General features: G+C 39.4%; 1 protein-coding gene across 1 annotated transcript in view; it reads right to left on the minus strand.

Moving 5' to 3' along the window:
• Positions 1–277: 277 nt before the first annotated feature.
• The window catches only part of Pdlim5 (PDZ and LIM domain 5), a 167,225-nt gene continuing 149,845 nt past the window's right edge, over positions 278–17,657 (minus strand). The window contains exons 13-16 of the mRNA XM_051165900.1: positions 8,554–8,734; positions 6,693–6,813; positions 2,935–3,050; positions 278–925 (exon numbers count right to left, since the gene is read on the minus strand). Of these exons, the coding sequence (XP_051021857.1) occupies positions 836–925; positions 2,935–3,050; positions 6,693–6,813; positions 8,554–8,734 (508 nt within the window). The 3' untranslated portion in view covers positions 278–835. The remainder of the gene's footprint in view (positions 926–2,934; positions 3,051–6,692; positions 6,814–8,553; positions 8,735–17,657) is intronic.

The raw sequence follows: 17,657 nt of genomic DNA on the forward strand, positions 1-17,657 counted from the left end.
GTACAATTGTTTCATTATTCCAATTTCTAGTTCCTTTATCTTTTACTCACTCTCTTCTAAAAAAAGAGACAAAACTATTAGAGTCTAACACTATTGAGTTATCTTCATCTCAGCATAAGACAGGGAGCACGGCAGTGCAGGCCAGGTGGTGAGCCAGACACAGTACAAACTGCCCCTTCTCAAGAGTGGCCAGCATCTGCGGCCTTTAAGCAACATGGCAGTGTTTGGGAGAACAGAAGAGATCACAAGCATCTCTTACTGACAATGACACACTTGGATCAAAAACTTGCTTGGACCACCTTCCTGAAAGTGCCAATGAGAAGACCAAAGCATGTACACACACTAAGAAGAAAAAAGATACTGCCTACTCAAGAAATATATTTAAACTCCTACATACTATTTTAAAGATAAAATGGGTTATTAAACAATTACTCTTTTTAATAAAGCTTAAGGCACTTTTATTGCCTTCTGTGGATTCTTATGCTACCTGACAGGGAAAGAATCACTTCAGCATGGAGCCTGGATTTTTAATTCTACAATGTAATCCTTTGCTAATTTAGTCTAAGATGAACTTAATAGCTGGGAAATTGATTTTCAGAAAGGCTATTTCATCGGGAGAAAATTCAGGCAAGGTGTAATAAATGCCAAACTGTCTGGACTTTCTAAAGCCAACTGTTTTCTCAAAGACCTGGGTTTTAATGTTGGAGTTTATCCCTTCATGGCTACTATTATTTTTTAGAACTCCATTTAAATATTAAAACTAAAAATTAAATGGGTAATTTTAATTTTCCTCCTTTTTCTTCAAATTCCTTCTCTTTCCTGGAACTGTTGACTTTCAAAAATTCACAGAATGAGCGTGTTTTTTGCAAAGTGGCTTGTCCTTTTTGGAGAAAAATGTTTGCCCTTCCAAACTTTCACAACACACCTGTAAAAGAAGAAAAAGGAAGCATTACTTCATTCAAATCAAATCTCCCAACAGGAGGTGACTGTCTCCCAAGGAGTAACATTACAAGTTCTTTAGATAGTTGTATGAGACACCCTGCCACTTCATGATTACTATGACATTTCATGTCATTTTTGAAAATCAAAGAGTAATTTCATTTCTGGAACATAGTCGGATTTATTTAAATCACTGATTATTTCTTTTCTTTACCGAGAGGTAAGCACTTAGGCCTAATGAAAATTTTAATACATCAAAAAGTCACATTAAATATACAAATTATAATCAGTCTTTTGAATCTGTTTCCTCTCATAGAGAATTAAAGCATTTAAAAAAGAAAGAAAGAAAGAAAGAAAGAAAAGCAAAGAAAAAAAAAGAAAAGAAAAACACCTATAGCTTAACTCCTTTGTCAAGCATGACCAAATCCAATTGTCAACCTGTCCTGTAAAACACTGGCCATAGTTATTATTTTAATTTGTTTTATCTTTTGTATATCTATGGTATGTGCATGAGTGCAAGTGCATCGAGTGTACAGATGCACTGATAACCTGCCTGATAGGAGTGCTGGGAACCAAACTTGGGTCCTCTGCAAGAGCAGTAAGTGTCCTTAATCACTGAGGCATCTCTCCAGCTCCAATGGGTTGGTTTTTAATTTAGTTCCTGAATAAACCTATTCATTCATGAAAGAATCGATTTAACTTGATTCTACAGTGAATGTCTTAGGCAGTATCTGTCTGGTATGTGGTTTTGGGGTCTGGCCACCCACACTTTTGCTTTCATGTTGTTTCTGCTGCCTTGTAAATGACAACGCTCCAGATAAGATCTGCCTAAGTAGGTACGTATGGAGAAGCTACTTTTAACACACTTCATCAAGTCTCAGAGACGAATGAAATAAAAATAAGAATGTGCTCAAATGTTTGGAGAAACCATTTGATTTCACTATTATCTAATACTTTTATACAATGGGCATCAACACTTAGGCATATTAAATGTAACAGCAGTAACTGAAATCAAATGCTGGAATGTAGCATCTGTACTAAATATTAGTACTACTATCTTAGGCGAATGTTAATCTTTTGATCTATGTTAATCACCAAACTACACATCGGAACACCAGGTACAATGATGCACACTTTTAGTTTCAGGAGTCAGCAGGCAGAGGCAGGTGATTCTCTATGAGTTCAAGGTCTCATCCACATCGCAAGTTCTAGGTGAGCCAGAAGGACACAGTGAGACCAGTTCTCTACAAAGAGCTGCTCAGGGCTAGTTCAATCAATAAAACACTCAAGTTTGGTCCTCCAGAAACAAACACAGGCCATGGTGATACATGCATGTTTGTAAACCCAGGACCAGGAAGATGATGAAAGCAGAGTCCTGGGGGTCTCTGGCTAGCAGCTCTAGCCCAATCGGTGGGTTCCAGGCCTTTGAGAAACTCTGTCTCAAAGGAGGTGGCCAGTGTTTTGAGGGTGACACTTGAGGTTGTCCTTCGGTCTCCATAAGCATATAAATACACACACACACACAGACAGACACACACACGTATATAAACACACACACATACACATAAAAATAAGTAAAATCAAACTCAAAAGCATTAAAATAGCAAGTGAAATAGATAAAAGATATTTTGTATGTTCATAGTTTCATAAAGAAAAGCAGATCCATGAACTATCTACATCAGGAAGAAAACTGAACTATCTTGCTGGCTCTCGGTTCCTTGTAATTTGTTTTCTATTTAAGAAATACCTAATGTGTCAAAAAAAAAAAAAAAAAAAAGAAAAAAAGAAACTTGAACTGTTTAGTAAAGGAATTAAAGAAAAAAAACATTAAAAAAAAGGAAAAAAAAATATCTTCTCCTTAGAGACAAGAATGCGTTAAAGGGTTAAGATCTTATTATATGCCAAATCATTTCAAACCCAACATTTAGGAACACCAAAGAACATGACTTGTTACTTAAGCACTGAGCTTTGGCCAGGACAGTACAGTTTACTTACAGAGCACACAAAGCAAGTGTCATGCCAGGTGGAGCCCAGAGCTTCCAGGAACATGTCACCAGCCTCTATGGGGAATTCGCATCCGCGGCATATTGTTCCAAAAAGGGCATAATAATCTACATCAGGAGAGACACAACTGGTGAAGTTTTGGAACAGCACTCACAGAGAACAGTGGGAAGACGGCAGTTAAAAGAGATACAAAGGTTAAGACCCAGGGGAAGCAAGGCGCGTGGTATCCACTGGGGGTGGGAAGCTTGGTTGGAATTTCCTCCCTGGATTAGATGGATGATTGGACAATCTCTGCAGATGGTTCAATGCCTAACTTGAGATGTATGCTCAACATGGGAAACAGTGTTTTTGTTATATTTCCTGTGGTACATGTCTTTTTGCTTAAATACCCAGACTCATGAATGGAGATCACTATTCTGAGTAGTTTTCGGTTCACCTGGATATTTCAAGAAACTGCAGAGGACTCTCAACCATTTGCAACAATGAGCCTAGTTAATATAAACTTAGAATAAATTTGGCAAATCATAACTGATTGGCATTCAAATACAGGTTTCAGGACACTTTCACAAATTAGGACTTGTAGGGAGGGGTTTGGTTTCTTAAAAAACCCAGTGATGTTATGTAATATGTTTTTGTTGTAATCCCAGATGTGGGATAAGAGGCTGCCTCACAGCGGGTGACTATGGTTTGCCTTGCGCAGAAGCAGGGGCATGCGTGATCTTTGCCAGCTGCAGATAGTTTCATTCTGGGCACTTTGGAGACAGTATAAATGGAACAGTTGTAGAGGGCATGTGGCAGCTGCTGCTCCTGCAGCTCCCCCTGCTTCGGTTGCTATTGTGTTTGCTATTGCTGGATTGCTGGATTGCTGGACTCTTGGGTATTCTGAAGACAAAAGACTGGACTTGCCTCAAGGAACTCTAGGTTCCTAATCAGCAGGAAGTAGCTTATAGAGGTCTATGCCCCCTACTCCCTCTAGCCTTCTTTCTCTCCTACCTTAGCACTGGGAGGTGGGAAGGGATTAGGGTGAAATAAAGAGTTGGAAGGGTAGGTAGGTACAAGAACCCAATAAAAATAGATTTAAAAAAATATATCAACAAGGACTGTGATTGAGTTCCTAGCTGTACTATGCCAAAAACCAGCCACAATTTCTTTTGTTATACTTTTTTTAATTTTATAACTTCAAACTGGCAATCTTTATTCAGAGAACACCAATTACTTGAAAGAGTAGCTCTAATGTATTAACAGGATTCCTTTTGATGAAATGGTCCTTGTCCTTTCTTTATTACTAAATAAGAGTGCTTAGGATATATGACCTTTCTTTCCCACATCTTTATTCTCTTTTGTGAACTTCATCACTGTTATGTTGACCTATGATACAACTTTCAGCCTCTAATACTGTCAATCCAGCTGAAGTTAGAGGGCAGGGATTCTATACTCCCAAGCTTGATGCTAACATTCTTTAGCACCACGTGTTGAATACAAATCCATAGACTCTTCCAGGCAGTGCTCCAGGCACCATAGAGGTGGAGCGGCAGAAAGGACAGGTGTGGATGCTTATCTCATGAGGCTTTGGTAAAGACTGTGATAAGTACAAAGGAAGCAAAAAAAAAAAAAAAAAAAAAAAAAAACCAGTGTTATGGTAGAGAATAAATCTGGAACATACACTACATTATATAGGAGGGTTAGGAAAATCTCTGGTATGCAACAGTTTTGATGAGACTTAAATAATAAGAGAGCATTTTAGTTAGAAGAAACTGTAAGTATGAAAGCCCTGGAGCCGGAAATAAAACAGAAATAGCAAGGGGGAAAGGTATGGGTTAAATCTCATGTCAGGATGTAATGGGACACAGATAAAACTGGCAATGCAGGTTCTAACAAGGAGGATGGTTTCCTAGTAGATGTCATTTACAACATACGAGCACAATCTGACTGGGATGGTTGAGAATGTCACAGTTTCTCTGCCGCTGCTACTGGGAAGTCAAGACAAAGAGCAAGAGCAAGGTGGGCATGGTGGTGACACTGGAGATGGATGGATATGCGTATCCAATATCCATTAGATGTAGAATTGCAAAGAATTATTTGTTAGGATGGATTTTGGAAGAACAGAGAGAAAGAAGAATTCTAGGCATCTGGACAGTGCAGCTATCTACTGAGATAAAAACTGGTTGAACGTTAAGAAAAAGAATAAAAATTAGACCAAGATTTCCCACTCTGCAGACAATGCTTTAGTTTTATGATGCGATTTCTGAGAACATACTAAGCATCACAAGCTAGATAGATGTTTACGCTTTGGTGCACTTAGTCAGAATGGCTTACAAAGCTGCTGAAGCTCACAACGCAGCCAATCAGCTGAACAAAACCCAAGTCTCTCTCCAGAAAAAAAAAGTAGTGGCAAACCCACGCCAACTTCATTGCTAACAACACACGGGGTATTTATGGAGGCTCTGGGGCTTCCTGTTGGGCAGTCTGGAATAGAGCCAACCCCTCCTTAACTAAGGGGCTAAGGGGAAGGTGAGAATCAGGGTACAGAGTGAGCAAATAGGTGAGTGATGCTGAAGCAGCTCCAGACAAAAGCTGATGGCTTCCCGAACTTCATCACTGTGCAAAAGTCCCTTCTTCTAGGTCCATATCTGAATTTCAGTTTAAAGTAAGATTACAACTCAACAGTGGGCATGCAGTTCGTGGTAGTTAATAGAGGCAGAATAAAGGAAAGCATACTTTGAAGTTTGCCTTGTCAAAGCAATATTCGAATAAAGAATAAATGGTAAGAGGGTCCACTTGCAGATGTGGCAGATGTTCAGGTGACAAAACAAATGGAGTAGATAGGTGCTTAGAACCTAAGTTGTTAAAAATAACTTTACCAGGGAACCATCTAAGCCAGGATTACTCTTCTATTCATTCAGTAAAGGTAGAAAAGCATTTCACATTTATTTTCAAGATTGTGGCTTTCAAAAGCAAAGCAGTAACATTCGAATGTTGAACATTTCTTGTGTTTATGACCATTTAGCATTCTTTACTACAATATGTGGCTTTAAGCTACATTTTGGGTAGAATTTATATCTATAGATGATTGAAGATTTGAGTATAATATTTTTCGTAAGTAATGCTGACCTTCTTAATGCTTATAATGAAGTTGGGAATGCTTGTCTTAGCAAAGTCACAAACAGCAGCAGCAGCAGCATTATTATTTTGATATATATTTAGAGTAATATGTAATATCTCTAAAACAACTATGAAACTTTATTGTCTGTAACTTTTCTTTCAACTTTACAGCAACATAAGCATTTTAGGTTCGTTTTTGTTTGTTTTGTTTCTTAGGAGTTCCCTTTTTTTAATTAAAATTTTAATTGATTCACTTTATATCCTGATTATAGCCCCCTTCCTCATCTCTTCCCAACCCCACCCTTCCTCCTTCATCTCCTCCCATAGTCCTCACAAAGGGGGAGCCCTCCTCCCCTATCATCTGACCCCAGCCTATCAAGTCTCATCTGGATTGCCTGTATCCTCTTGCTCTGTGGCCAGGCAAAACCACCCCGCTAGAGGGAAGTGACCAATGAGTGGGTACCAGAGTCCAAGTCAGAGGTGGCCCCTACTTCCTCATATTATGGGACCCACAAGGAGACTCGGCTGTCTATCAATTACATCTGAGCAGGGGGTCTAGGTTATACTCTGGTTTCTCTTCACACTGTACAAATCTTTCACCTCTTAGCTTCATTCTTAACTAAGGCACTAATGACTTTTTATCTCACCAGTCTCACAGTAGGGCTCTCCATCTTCCAAGTGGAAAACATTATTACGAATGGGTTTTCCACAAGCCACACACACGAAGCAGGACACGTGCCAGGTTTGTTTCAAAGCATTGATGACTTCCTGTTATAGAAAAGTGGATGGATTTAAAGAAAGACGAAAATAAACAAACCAATATGTACTCTCACTGGTATACTAAGCTAACTCAAAGTAGACATACATATTTTATCTTTGTCTTGCAATTTTTCTCAAAGAAGCAAGAGATGCTCAATGGCAGATTCAGACCTCACTGGAAGCTAGTGTAATATGTGCTTTTCACAACTACAAATCCATAAATGTAAAGAAATCACTATTACTAACTTTTATACACACAGCAAAAAGGGAAGTATCCCACAAGTGCTCGCTACAACATATTCTGCTTTCTTTCAAAGGGTGTCAGGACGCATTAACTCAAAAAAAAAAAAAAAAAAAAAATCTCATGACATTATCTTGAAAATGTCACAGAGGAGAGGGAAGCATTTACGAACTAAAACAAACCTAAACTCCAGTGCATTATGGAAGCAATAATGTAATCAGTATAATCCAATCAGCTCATTGAGTGTTTAGCTTTTTGGGATCAGCTGTGGCTGTACTATGCACTTACTCCATTGAGTAAAGTGTACACCACAAAAGCAAGAATCCTAGTCTATAATGGTCTGGTTAATACTCCAAGATGCAAGACTTGGAAGAGATTTTAATCATTAACAGGTTTGGGGTTGGTAGTTTTCCAAGAATTGTTCTTTTAGATTGAGAATAGGTAAAGGAATTAAAAAGTAATTTCTAAAAAATACTTAATAACATGGGAATTCTTTCTTTCTCATACTAGAGTCTTATTATTATTTTTTTTACTATTATTGGCTTTTACTTATTTTCTAAATTTTCTGATCTACAAATGGTTCTTAATAAATAGTTTACTAACTGATTATCTGTCAGCGTTTATGAAGGAATAGGCTAGCCATTATATCCCTTTATTGCCAACATATTGTACAAAATGATAGCATAGAAATAGGTCAGGTGGCATACTCATAATTGAAGCTATTTTTTGAAGCACACCCCAGCAAATCACATTTTTCTAGAGTTTTGTTATTGTATTTTCATATTAGAAGTAGTAGGTAGAATTCAGAAAAAATCATTCTGACTTTTATATGTTAAAGACAAGAACATTGGTTTCTTCTCAAATAAAATTCCCACTACTGGCCATCTACAATAGATGCCTGACTCTTACGATGTCATGGAAAACTGGATGCCTCATGGCAGGATGTACATTTATTCACCATTTTTTATTACTTTCAAAAGAAAGTATAGCTTGAAATGCTTTCCTTATCACATGTACCATTCTATAACCAAAGTCACATTTTAAACATTATATTAATTCAAATAAAAATATCACAAGCTTCACATTTTACATATTTTATATGTTTCATGAGATCAGTGTCCTGTGCATGAACTCTGACAAGTAGAGAAAGCTTCTCTTATAAAAGCTATGGAATTTAATTTAAGCCAGCAAAGGTGTGGGTTCTGAGAGCACATGTGTGTGGTCCTGCTGAGGGAGCACACCCACAGTAAGTTATTTTTCCTGTAGAGACTAGCCTTTCACCAGACAAATGGGCACTCAGTAAGACAACACCAAAGACAATTAACCCGAGCCTCATATACTTCTTTAGAGGTCTGTCTCGTTCTGTTTTATAATAAGTACTACTGAGCAAAGCAGAGAGGACTGATAAAGCGAGAACATAAGAAGTAAAAATAACGAGAAGGTTTTATTACAAAGTCTACATGGCTTTAAGGTACACTAGAAAGAAAGAAGCAGTTTCACACACTTACTCCAAGGATCTTCCTCTGGCACCGGCCACATTCAGGAGCGAAGAATTTCTCATAGCAAAGCTCACAGTACAGAGCCCCCTTCTCCTCAACAAACCCAATGTAGGCCATAGTATTTTTGCAGTGAGCACAGTTAAATTCTTCTGGATGCCAAGACTTTCCCAGAGCCACAAGGAAAGGTCCCCTGCCAAAAGGAAAGAGACCAATTTGACTCAAAGATGAAAGCTTCTAACGTTGGCCTGGAGAGAACTTCTTTTCACACATGTCTAGTTAACTGTCTGCTTGGTTTCCTTCTTAGGACTGAGCACAGTGGCACTGTCAGCTTGTACAGGACTAATCATGGTGGCACTGTCAACTTGTACAGGACTGACCACGGTTTCACTGTCAACTTGTACAGGAGTGAGGAGGGTGGCACTGTCAATTTTTATAGGACTGAGCACAGTGGCACTGTCAGCTTGCACAGCACTGAGGATGGTGGCACTGTCAGCTTGCATAGGACTGAGCACAGTGGCACTGTCAGCTTGCACAGGACTGAGGATAGTGGCACTGTCAGCTTGCATAGGACTGAGCACAGTGGCAAGGTCAGCCTGCACAGCACTGAGGATGATGGCACTCTCAACTTGCACAGGACTGAGCACAGTGGTACTGTCAGCTCGCACAGGACTGCGCATGGTGGCACTGTCAGCTTGCACAGGACTGAGCATGGTGGCACTGTCAAATTGCGCAGGACTATGTTTAAAGAGAAAGGGGAGGAAGAGTAACAGCATCTGGTGGTTCCATCTAGTGAAGCCATTGTCTCCCCTCCCCCCTTTCCCTTTCCTGGGACTTAGGGTATGTCTGAGCTGCAGTGAGTCATTCTGCTCACATCATTATGACTGAGAAGGAAAATGCTAATTGTGACAGAGAAGAAGCAACCAGAACAACACATGTTTTAAGACAGAAAGAAAGTTGAAAAGAAAAAAAAAACCAAACCCCAAAAAACCAACAACCCTCAGTTTGGCAATGTTAGATCCTACAAATAATGATTTTTCCCGAGAAGAGCAGGGTTTCCTCTCTACATATGATGTCATGTACTTATTTCTCAACTTTATTAAATGTTTCAAATTCACTTTCTAAAATGACCACAGAAACTGGGCTGCTCATTATCAGCTAGTTGGAAGGGTGAAGCTAGTTGGAAGGGTGTTATGTGATTCAAATATGAGCAATTTAAATTTCATTGCATTAAGAACATTTAGCATGAGATCTACCCTACAAATGTAATTAACTCTGCACAGCAGCACTACCAACTGCAGGTATGGTGTCTTATAGTAATCTCCAGAAGTCTTTCAGCTGCATAATTGAAGTTTTATACCCAACATTTATCAATCCCTCCTTCCTCTTCTCTAAACAGAACAGATCTGGGGGCGGGGAAGGGACAAGATCTTACTTTGTGCTTTCCTTGTACCCTCCATTTGTATCCTAAACTGGCCTAAAACAGAATAGGTAACCCCAGGTGGCTTCAAATTCATCCTCCTGCCTCAGCCTATCAACTGCTTAGGATTATAGATATGAACCACACCATGCCCAGCTATGACAGACTTTAAAGCATATTTGTATCAAGGTACCACGTTTGTACAGAGATCTTTTCCCTAAATCTATAATCATGAAACGATAAGGCGCACTTGGGTCGCTTAACAGGAGCCCATTATGGAGCCTTATCCAGTTAGAAGCCTTTGGAGATGAAGCAGACTAGCCTCTGTGGCACACTTTTTGGGAGCCACATCACACTAATTTTTATTCATGGAATGGCTCTACCTCCAAGGCCCTTTTACACTTATTTAATTTGTTCATACAACATTCTTGTGAGATAGACCAGGTCAATTATTATGAACTCAATACGACAGATGGAGTGGCAAGGCCAAAGAGGAGTCAAAAGATGTGACAGACATCAGAAAACTACTGACTGAGTAAAGCTAAGGGCTGCTGCTTCTCCTTCCCAGTGTTGTCTCTAGCAAACTGAGACTCTGCTTTCATTCTCATTACTGTAAACCAGCATCACAGAGAGACCATAGGCAATTGGTAGCCATCATGTAGCACTGGACTTCTAGGCCGATTATTAACAAGACGTCATGGCAGTAAGCATCTTACAGAGCAGCTTCGACCTGTGACAACACAAATCTGCTACTTAATAGCTATCTCACTGGGCATGGCTGCACATGTCTGTGACTCCAGATCTGGGGCTGGAAGTGAGGAACCTGAGAGCACCAAGGTTGGTCAGAAAGAAAGCTGAGCTTCTGGTTCAATGAAAGACCTTGTATCAAGGCAGTAAGGCAGAGAATGGTATAGTAATCCAGTGTGTTTCTCTGGTCTCTGCATACCACACATGGATATATACACCCATGTACTCACGTACACTCTACAGACATACACGCACGCACAAACCACATATAAAGAATAAACTGTCTGCATTTGCTCTATCTGGTAATTGCTCCCCATCACCAATAGTCTGGTACCACCATATCCAAATCCACATACTAAGTTTCTAGGCAAGAAGGCAAGAACCTAGGGTTTATACAGATTCAGCTCTCAGTTCTGCAAGAGTTGGGTAGAAGAAAATCTTGACATAAATTAAACCTTTTTCCTGTGATGCATATAAAGCATTTTCTAGTTTTACTTTTTTAACCAGTTTATTAAGAATTTGATGATATTTTGTACATGTGACTCTGCTATGTTTAAGGTTAGTGTATTATTATTAAAGCTTAAGGGAAATCAGGGTAGTACTTCATGCTTAGCTTTGCAATGACTAACAAGGAAAGAATCTGTTAACTTTCTAAAAGAAAAGAAACGGCTGTGTGTCACCTATTGTTAAGTAACTATATTGCTTCCAGTAAGCTCTCCCTCCATTTGTAGCTACTTCATAAATATACTCACTCCGTAAGCTATTTCATTGACTTTTCTCAGTATATATCTGGCAAGTACTTTACCAAAGATAAATCAGGAAATTACCTTCTCAAAACTGAACAAAATTTTGTAGTATGCTAAGCTTTCCCACCAGCGAGGTAACTGGATGTACAGGTCAAAGAAAATCATAGGATACTCTTACCATGACTATGAAGTAGAGCACAGTATAGGGACTATAATGTAGGACTTTGGGGTTTGTGTCACACTCTGAAAGGACATTAAAGACACATTCAAATGTTTTTACAATGCTAGGCTGAGCTTTTCACTAGGAAACATCTTCACCTCATCACAAGCTGAATGGCCTTCAGGCCAGCGTCTTTACTGGTTACTCAGTTTTCAAAGGAAGTCAGTTCAACCTCAGACTCCGCATTCTCCTGATATATAAATACTGGTGTGGGCTTGGATTAAAAATGAAAGCCCCCAGAGCACATCTACTAGTCCCAAATAGCTGAGGAGTTCTTCTGGGGGGGAGGAAACGGGACATCTAATAACGGGGTAAGAAACATTCACTCCTTGCCTGGGTTTTCTGAAGTGTGCTAGGATCAAGTAAGACCACAAAAGAACTGGTATCTATGAATCACAGCACTGGACCAGACCTAGCCCTCAGAGAATCATTCCTTCCCTGAGTCATGCTTGGTGTGATACATCAGCCAGTACTAACGGCTGCTATAGGAAGCAGCACATGACATGCATCCTTGCTCCTTTGGAAGCAAGCAAGGGTGATGATGAGCATTCCCTTAGGGCACACAGGGTCAGGCTCACATGGACTCCTTAAATTATTCCTGCCAGATATCTGCAGCAAGCAGAGTTTAAGTTCCCTTGAGTAATCATTTTATTTTTGTCATGCTGAGCAGTAGACTGCAAAATCAAACCAAACCAAGCCAAATGAAAAGACCCAAAACCCAAATGGGTAGCCTGACTACAGGCAACTCTGTGGCTCACATGTCAATGCTAGCTTCACTCTGAGTGGCCCTACCCATGGTTTTGACTCCTGTGCTCCCTTTGTCATTGGAAGGCTAACATTTCATGCATTCTTTTTGTGTGCACTTGTGCATGTGGGTTCTCATGTGTCTTGATGCATGCATGTGTGTGCAAGAAGCACACAGATGACATCAGGAGTCTCCTTTGATCACTCTCCACCTTATGTACCGAGGCAGGAACTCTTGCTGAAGTCTGTGGGTGCCAATTCTAGTTAGTCTAGGTAGTTAGCTTGTCCTGGGGATCCTGAGCTTTGACATGGGTCTGGGGATATGAACTCAGGCCTTCATGCATCTCGCCAGCACCAAATTGCATGTATTCTTATAAAGTCAATTAAAAATCCTTCTTGACACAAAGATAATCATTAATAATTAAAAATATAGTCTAGTCTATTAAGAAAACAACTTTAATATGTTTCATTAAAAAACAAAAAAAGACCACGGACAGTAAAGGAAATCCTGGACAGTAATGAACATGACTTTGTACCTTTAAAATATGAGGAGAAAATGACTCTTGCTCCTGTCAGAGGTCCTTCCTTTAAAACCAGCTGAAGAGGGAAAAGGACCACCTAACCAGATCCTCCTTGCTGCACTGAAAGAGCACTTGCCACAGTGCCCCTGAGCTTATGACTAGATTAAACAGCAAGCCTCTGGTGTGGAGGGAAGCACTTTTTTCTATGTGTCAGCAAAAGCTAATTTAATAAGTTCATTAACACCAGATTAACACTGAAGACTGAAGATGTTCTTGCTCCAGATGGGATTTGGTTTCCACCTGTGAACGGCAAGATGGAGTTAAATATACACCTCCTTTACAGAACTCTACCCTCAGCCCTTACTAAATACATGTTGACGGACAAAGGAAAGGAAGGGAAGAGTTGAGGCATCTTGTTGACTGAGATGAAAGACTACTGCATGCAACCTTTGAACTCTACCTATCTTCTGACCCCTCCCCAACACACACACACACACACACACACACACACACACACACACACACACACACACGAAGGAAAGAAGCTGAGTTCAGAGAAAAAGAAAAACAGATAGAAAGGGAAAAGAAACTGCTATCTTCTAGGAGTTGTGGTGGTTTGAGCAGGTTTGGCCCTCATAGACTCATGGGTTTAAGTGCTTGGCCCATGGGGAGTGGCATGATTAGGAGGTGTGGCCTTGTTGGAGGAAGTGTGTCACTATGGGGGTGAGCTTTGAGGTCTCCTATGCTCAAGCTCCACCCAGTGTGGATAAGTCTCCCCCTGGCTGCCTTTAGATCAAGATGTAGAACTCTTGGCTCCTTCTCCAGCCCCATGTCTGCCTACATGCTGCCATGCTTCCTGCCATAGTGATAGTAGACTAAATCTCTAGAACTGTAAGCCAGCCCCAATGAAATGTTTGCCTTTATAAGAGTTCCCTTGGTCATAGTGTCTCTTCACAGCAATGAAACCCAACTAAGACAAGGGCACAACCTGACAGCTGAAGTACCAGTGCTCACTGATTCCTTCCCTTGTTACTTACTTGCCAGAGTAGCTCCAGTAACAGAAACAAACTCCATCAAAACAGAGGAAGAAAACAGTATAATCTGCAAACTTTTTCCAGATCGTGTAGATAACAAATTACAATGCTAGAATCTTCCAAAGCCCAGATGGCACCGATGGACCAACTGATGGCTGAATATAGTTATGTAGCTGTTACACCATCTCGGTGGATCAAGTGTCTTACAATTATAAAATGCTCTGCTTTATCTCCAGTATCAATGTCTGTTACTGGCCATTTCATCTCACAGCTGAAAGAAATAATGAACCAGGATGGAGCAGAGCCAATCAGCAGAGCCTTGGGAGAATCCACCGTACTATATGGGTTATCACTTGTACACAATGCTAAGCCAGAGATTGACATGCTCTGTTGGAACAAGTGCTGAAGAGGATATGTGGCCACTCTGACACACCCTAGTGGGAATGTAAAACGGTACCGACAGTTTAGTAGTTCTGAAACCAAGTACTTTTATCCTCGGTAGAACAAAGTGGGTATTGTTTGTTTGAATCAGCTTGTATATTTCTGATAATTACTACAGCAATTATTATTGCACTATTATTATTGAATTAAGCACATTAGTTTTTGCCTACTCAATTTACTTAATGAATAAAGTAGTAGTTCTGAACTGGGAAAAAGATTGATAGAGCTATTGAGTTGATGAATGACAGCTACAGGGCAAGGGCACAGCTGAAAGATGACTTAGAAATTAACTGTTGCCCCAGGTGAGAAATGATGGTGGGTTGGATCAGGGCTGCAGGGGGAACAGTGACTGGCCATACTTCTAAGTAAGTACCAAACAGATTTGCTGACAGATCACATGAGGTCTGAGCAATTGCGAACAAGGTTTTACTTTTGAGTTTAGGAATGCATGCACATTGCACAGTCATTTCAGAGGGGTTGCTAAGAATGCCTCACTGTTCGGCCTATTTGTTACCTACTTCCTTATTCTTCTGTACATGCCAATGTATGAACAACATAAACCGCCATGCCTACTGGAGTCAGCCAAGCTTGCTAAGCTATTTTTCTCCTGACTCAATAGAGTGAGGTATATAATTATGTTTATCTACTTATAACGTACATGCGTAATAACTTGGAAAGCTCAGAATGTTGTACAGAAGAAACTAGGAATCACATTGAGTCACTTGATTTAGAAATTCTAACTGTTAACTTTGGGCACATTCTCTTTTTTGGTCTTTTGGCAAAGAGGCCTGACTATATGTGCTATTTACTATTATGTTTTCAGACAAAAAAAAGCAGTGGTTAAGTAGACATTTAATGAATTAATTAATGAATGTACTTCATAGCCACACAGATATGGATTCAAGTCCTGGCACTACCACTTGAGCAACATTTTGAGTCTGTTCATGTGAATCAAAGTGCCAGTTTCCTCATTGAAAGTCTTCCGAAGGATACACTGCATGGTTACTTTGAAAACACAATAGAGTAATACCAATAAAGCTCTTGGGCAATATATATTGTATTTAACAAACATCTGGCTTCATTATTATCTTGCTTAACTTTAATAACTTTAAGCATTAGACATGGAAAAATGGAGTTAGATACATCTGGACTTAAACTCAGGTACTGCTGTTTACAATCTAAGCAGTTCTGGCAGATGTGAGTTGTCTGTGCTTCAGTCTCTCACCTGGAATATATAGTATCAATAGCAAATGTAATCATGAGGTGAGAACACCATTCAGGTAAACACTTTGCAGAACATCTGGAATATTTAAGAACCCACTAAATATTGTCACCTACACAGGATCTTAAGGGTGACACTGTATTGCAAGGATAGATGTTAGATTCTTCTGTTGTCATTTTTCCCCCCTCTATAGTGAACAGTAAAATCAGGTTTGTATCTTGCCTATAAATCTTGGCCAATGTTTCTAGTTGTTTTCTTAAATTCAGCAGCTGATACATGAAGCCAGGAAACCTTTTATTTTCAAATAAAATCTGAACCAGAAGGGACAATAAAAAGACCTATAAATATAGGAGTTGAAAGGAATTCAGCAACTGCAATGGACAGTGTGGTAGGCAGAAAGCTATGTGTACTTCTCCTTGGGACAAACCCAGCACAGCTCTCTGCTAGAGAATTACCGAGAAAGACTTCTTGGAAATACAAAAATTCCTCTTCTCAGTGGAATAAACAACCAATTGCCTGAATGTGGTTCTGGTGTGCTGCAGGCAAAGTCAGAATGACAGAAACTTGACTACCATTCAAACATTCTATACCTAGGAAGAAATCCAAGCATCACAAATTCCTTACTCGCTCAAAAAGATGTTAAGACACTAAACACAACATTCAGTAAACCCTGCCAATATAAATGGCAACTGATTTTAATGAGACAAGATGTTATATTCAGAAAGGAAGCTGGGGCCTTCATATATGCCTGTTGCTCCATGAGGAAACAGAGCCTGGTCTGAGCTACACTAGTCCCTATTACACATATACTCAAACAGTCAATGCATTCCCAAGAATAAGAGAGGAGGAAATGTTAGGTCTACCCTTAGTTGGATTTAAAATGTTCTATCACAAACTGAAAGCTTCAGAAAAAGTTTCTAAATATAATACCTTATGTGCTTGTAACTAGTGAAAGGAATGCCTTCAAATATAAGCTAGGGTCAATACCCATACATCTCTGAAAATTCAAATAAACACACAAAAATAAATATTACAACAAAAGTAAAATCATTAATGGAGTATGGGTAAGTTTGCCCTATGAAGACAATTACTTCAGTTTCTAATATCCTATATTTTACATTTCCTGAAAAGAACCAATCTTCTTTAAAAAAAAAAAAAACTAATAGAAAATTAACAATATAAACTCAACTTTACACTTCTCTGTTTGCCAGGGTATAATATGCTGTTGAAAGTAGTATGCCTGCAACTGCAGCTCATTTTAAAAACAGGTGTCCCAGATAATGTCACTTGATCTAACACCTTCTTGCTTTGGTAAGTAATACCGACACCGAGGGCAAGAACTGGATTTATGCTTTGACCAGGGCTCTAAGCCGACTGCAGAGTGCGCAAGCTGCTGTAGCACTTGAGCACCAGGCAAATGTGCTATGCTAATTACTGTTACATGATCTTGATGTGAGCTAATTCTCATTCCTGGTAACTTCCTTAGTAAATGAAGCTTTAATGCTTCAATGATAACAAGTGCTGGATAATGTAGAACAATGTAAAATTCAACAGATGAGGGTACAGTTAGTGACAGCCGTTCATCTCCTTAACTGAATACGTATTTATTTCATAAAGCAAAAGTCTTCACACTAAAGCATCTCAGTCTACTACTAAATCTGGAACTATAGCAAGGAGAAATGGTGCATGTTGCTTCTGCTTTGAGCTTCTTATTTTCTCCACATTAAAAAGAGGAACTAAAGATGGTGATTGTAGATTACCAAAGCTGATAATCAGACATGAATTAGCAACTGATATGCTTCGATGCTCTAACTTACTAAGCAACAACTTATAAAAGCGAACAAAGTAGTGATTCTGTTTCCACAAAGGACATTATAATTCAGAATACACTATCATTAGCACAAGTATGGGTAAACACAGTAAGATAACTTATAGGAACCATGTTACAAGTCAGAGTTTATATTCCAAGTATTAAATCTAAAAATTTAGCAACTATGTACAGGTAGCAACTAAAAACAGTG

Source organism: Acomys russatus, chromosome 23 (genome assembly GCF_903995435.1).
Source record: "Acomys russatus chromosome 23, mAcoRus1.1, whole genome shotgun sequence".
Taxonomy (NCBI): Eukaryota; Metazoa; Chordata; class Mammalia; order Rodentia; family Muridae; genus Acomys; species Acomys russatus.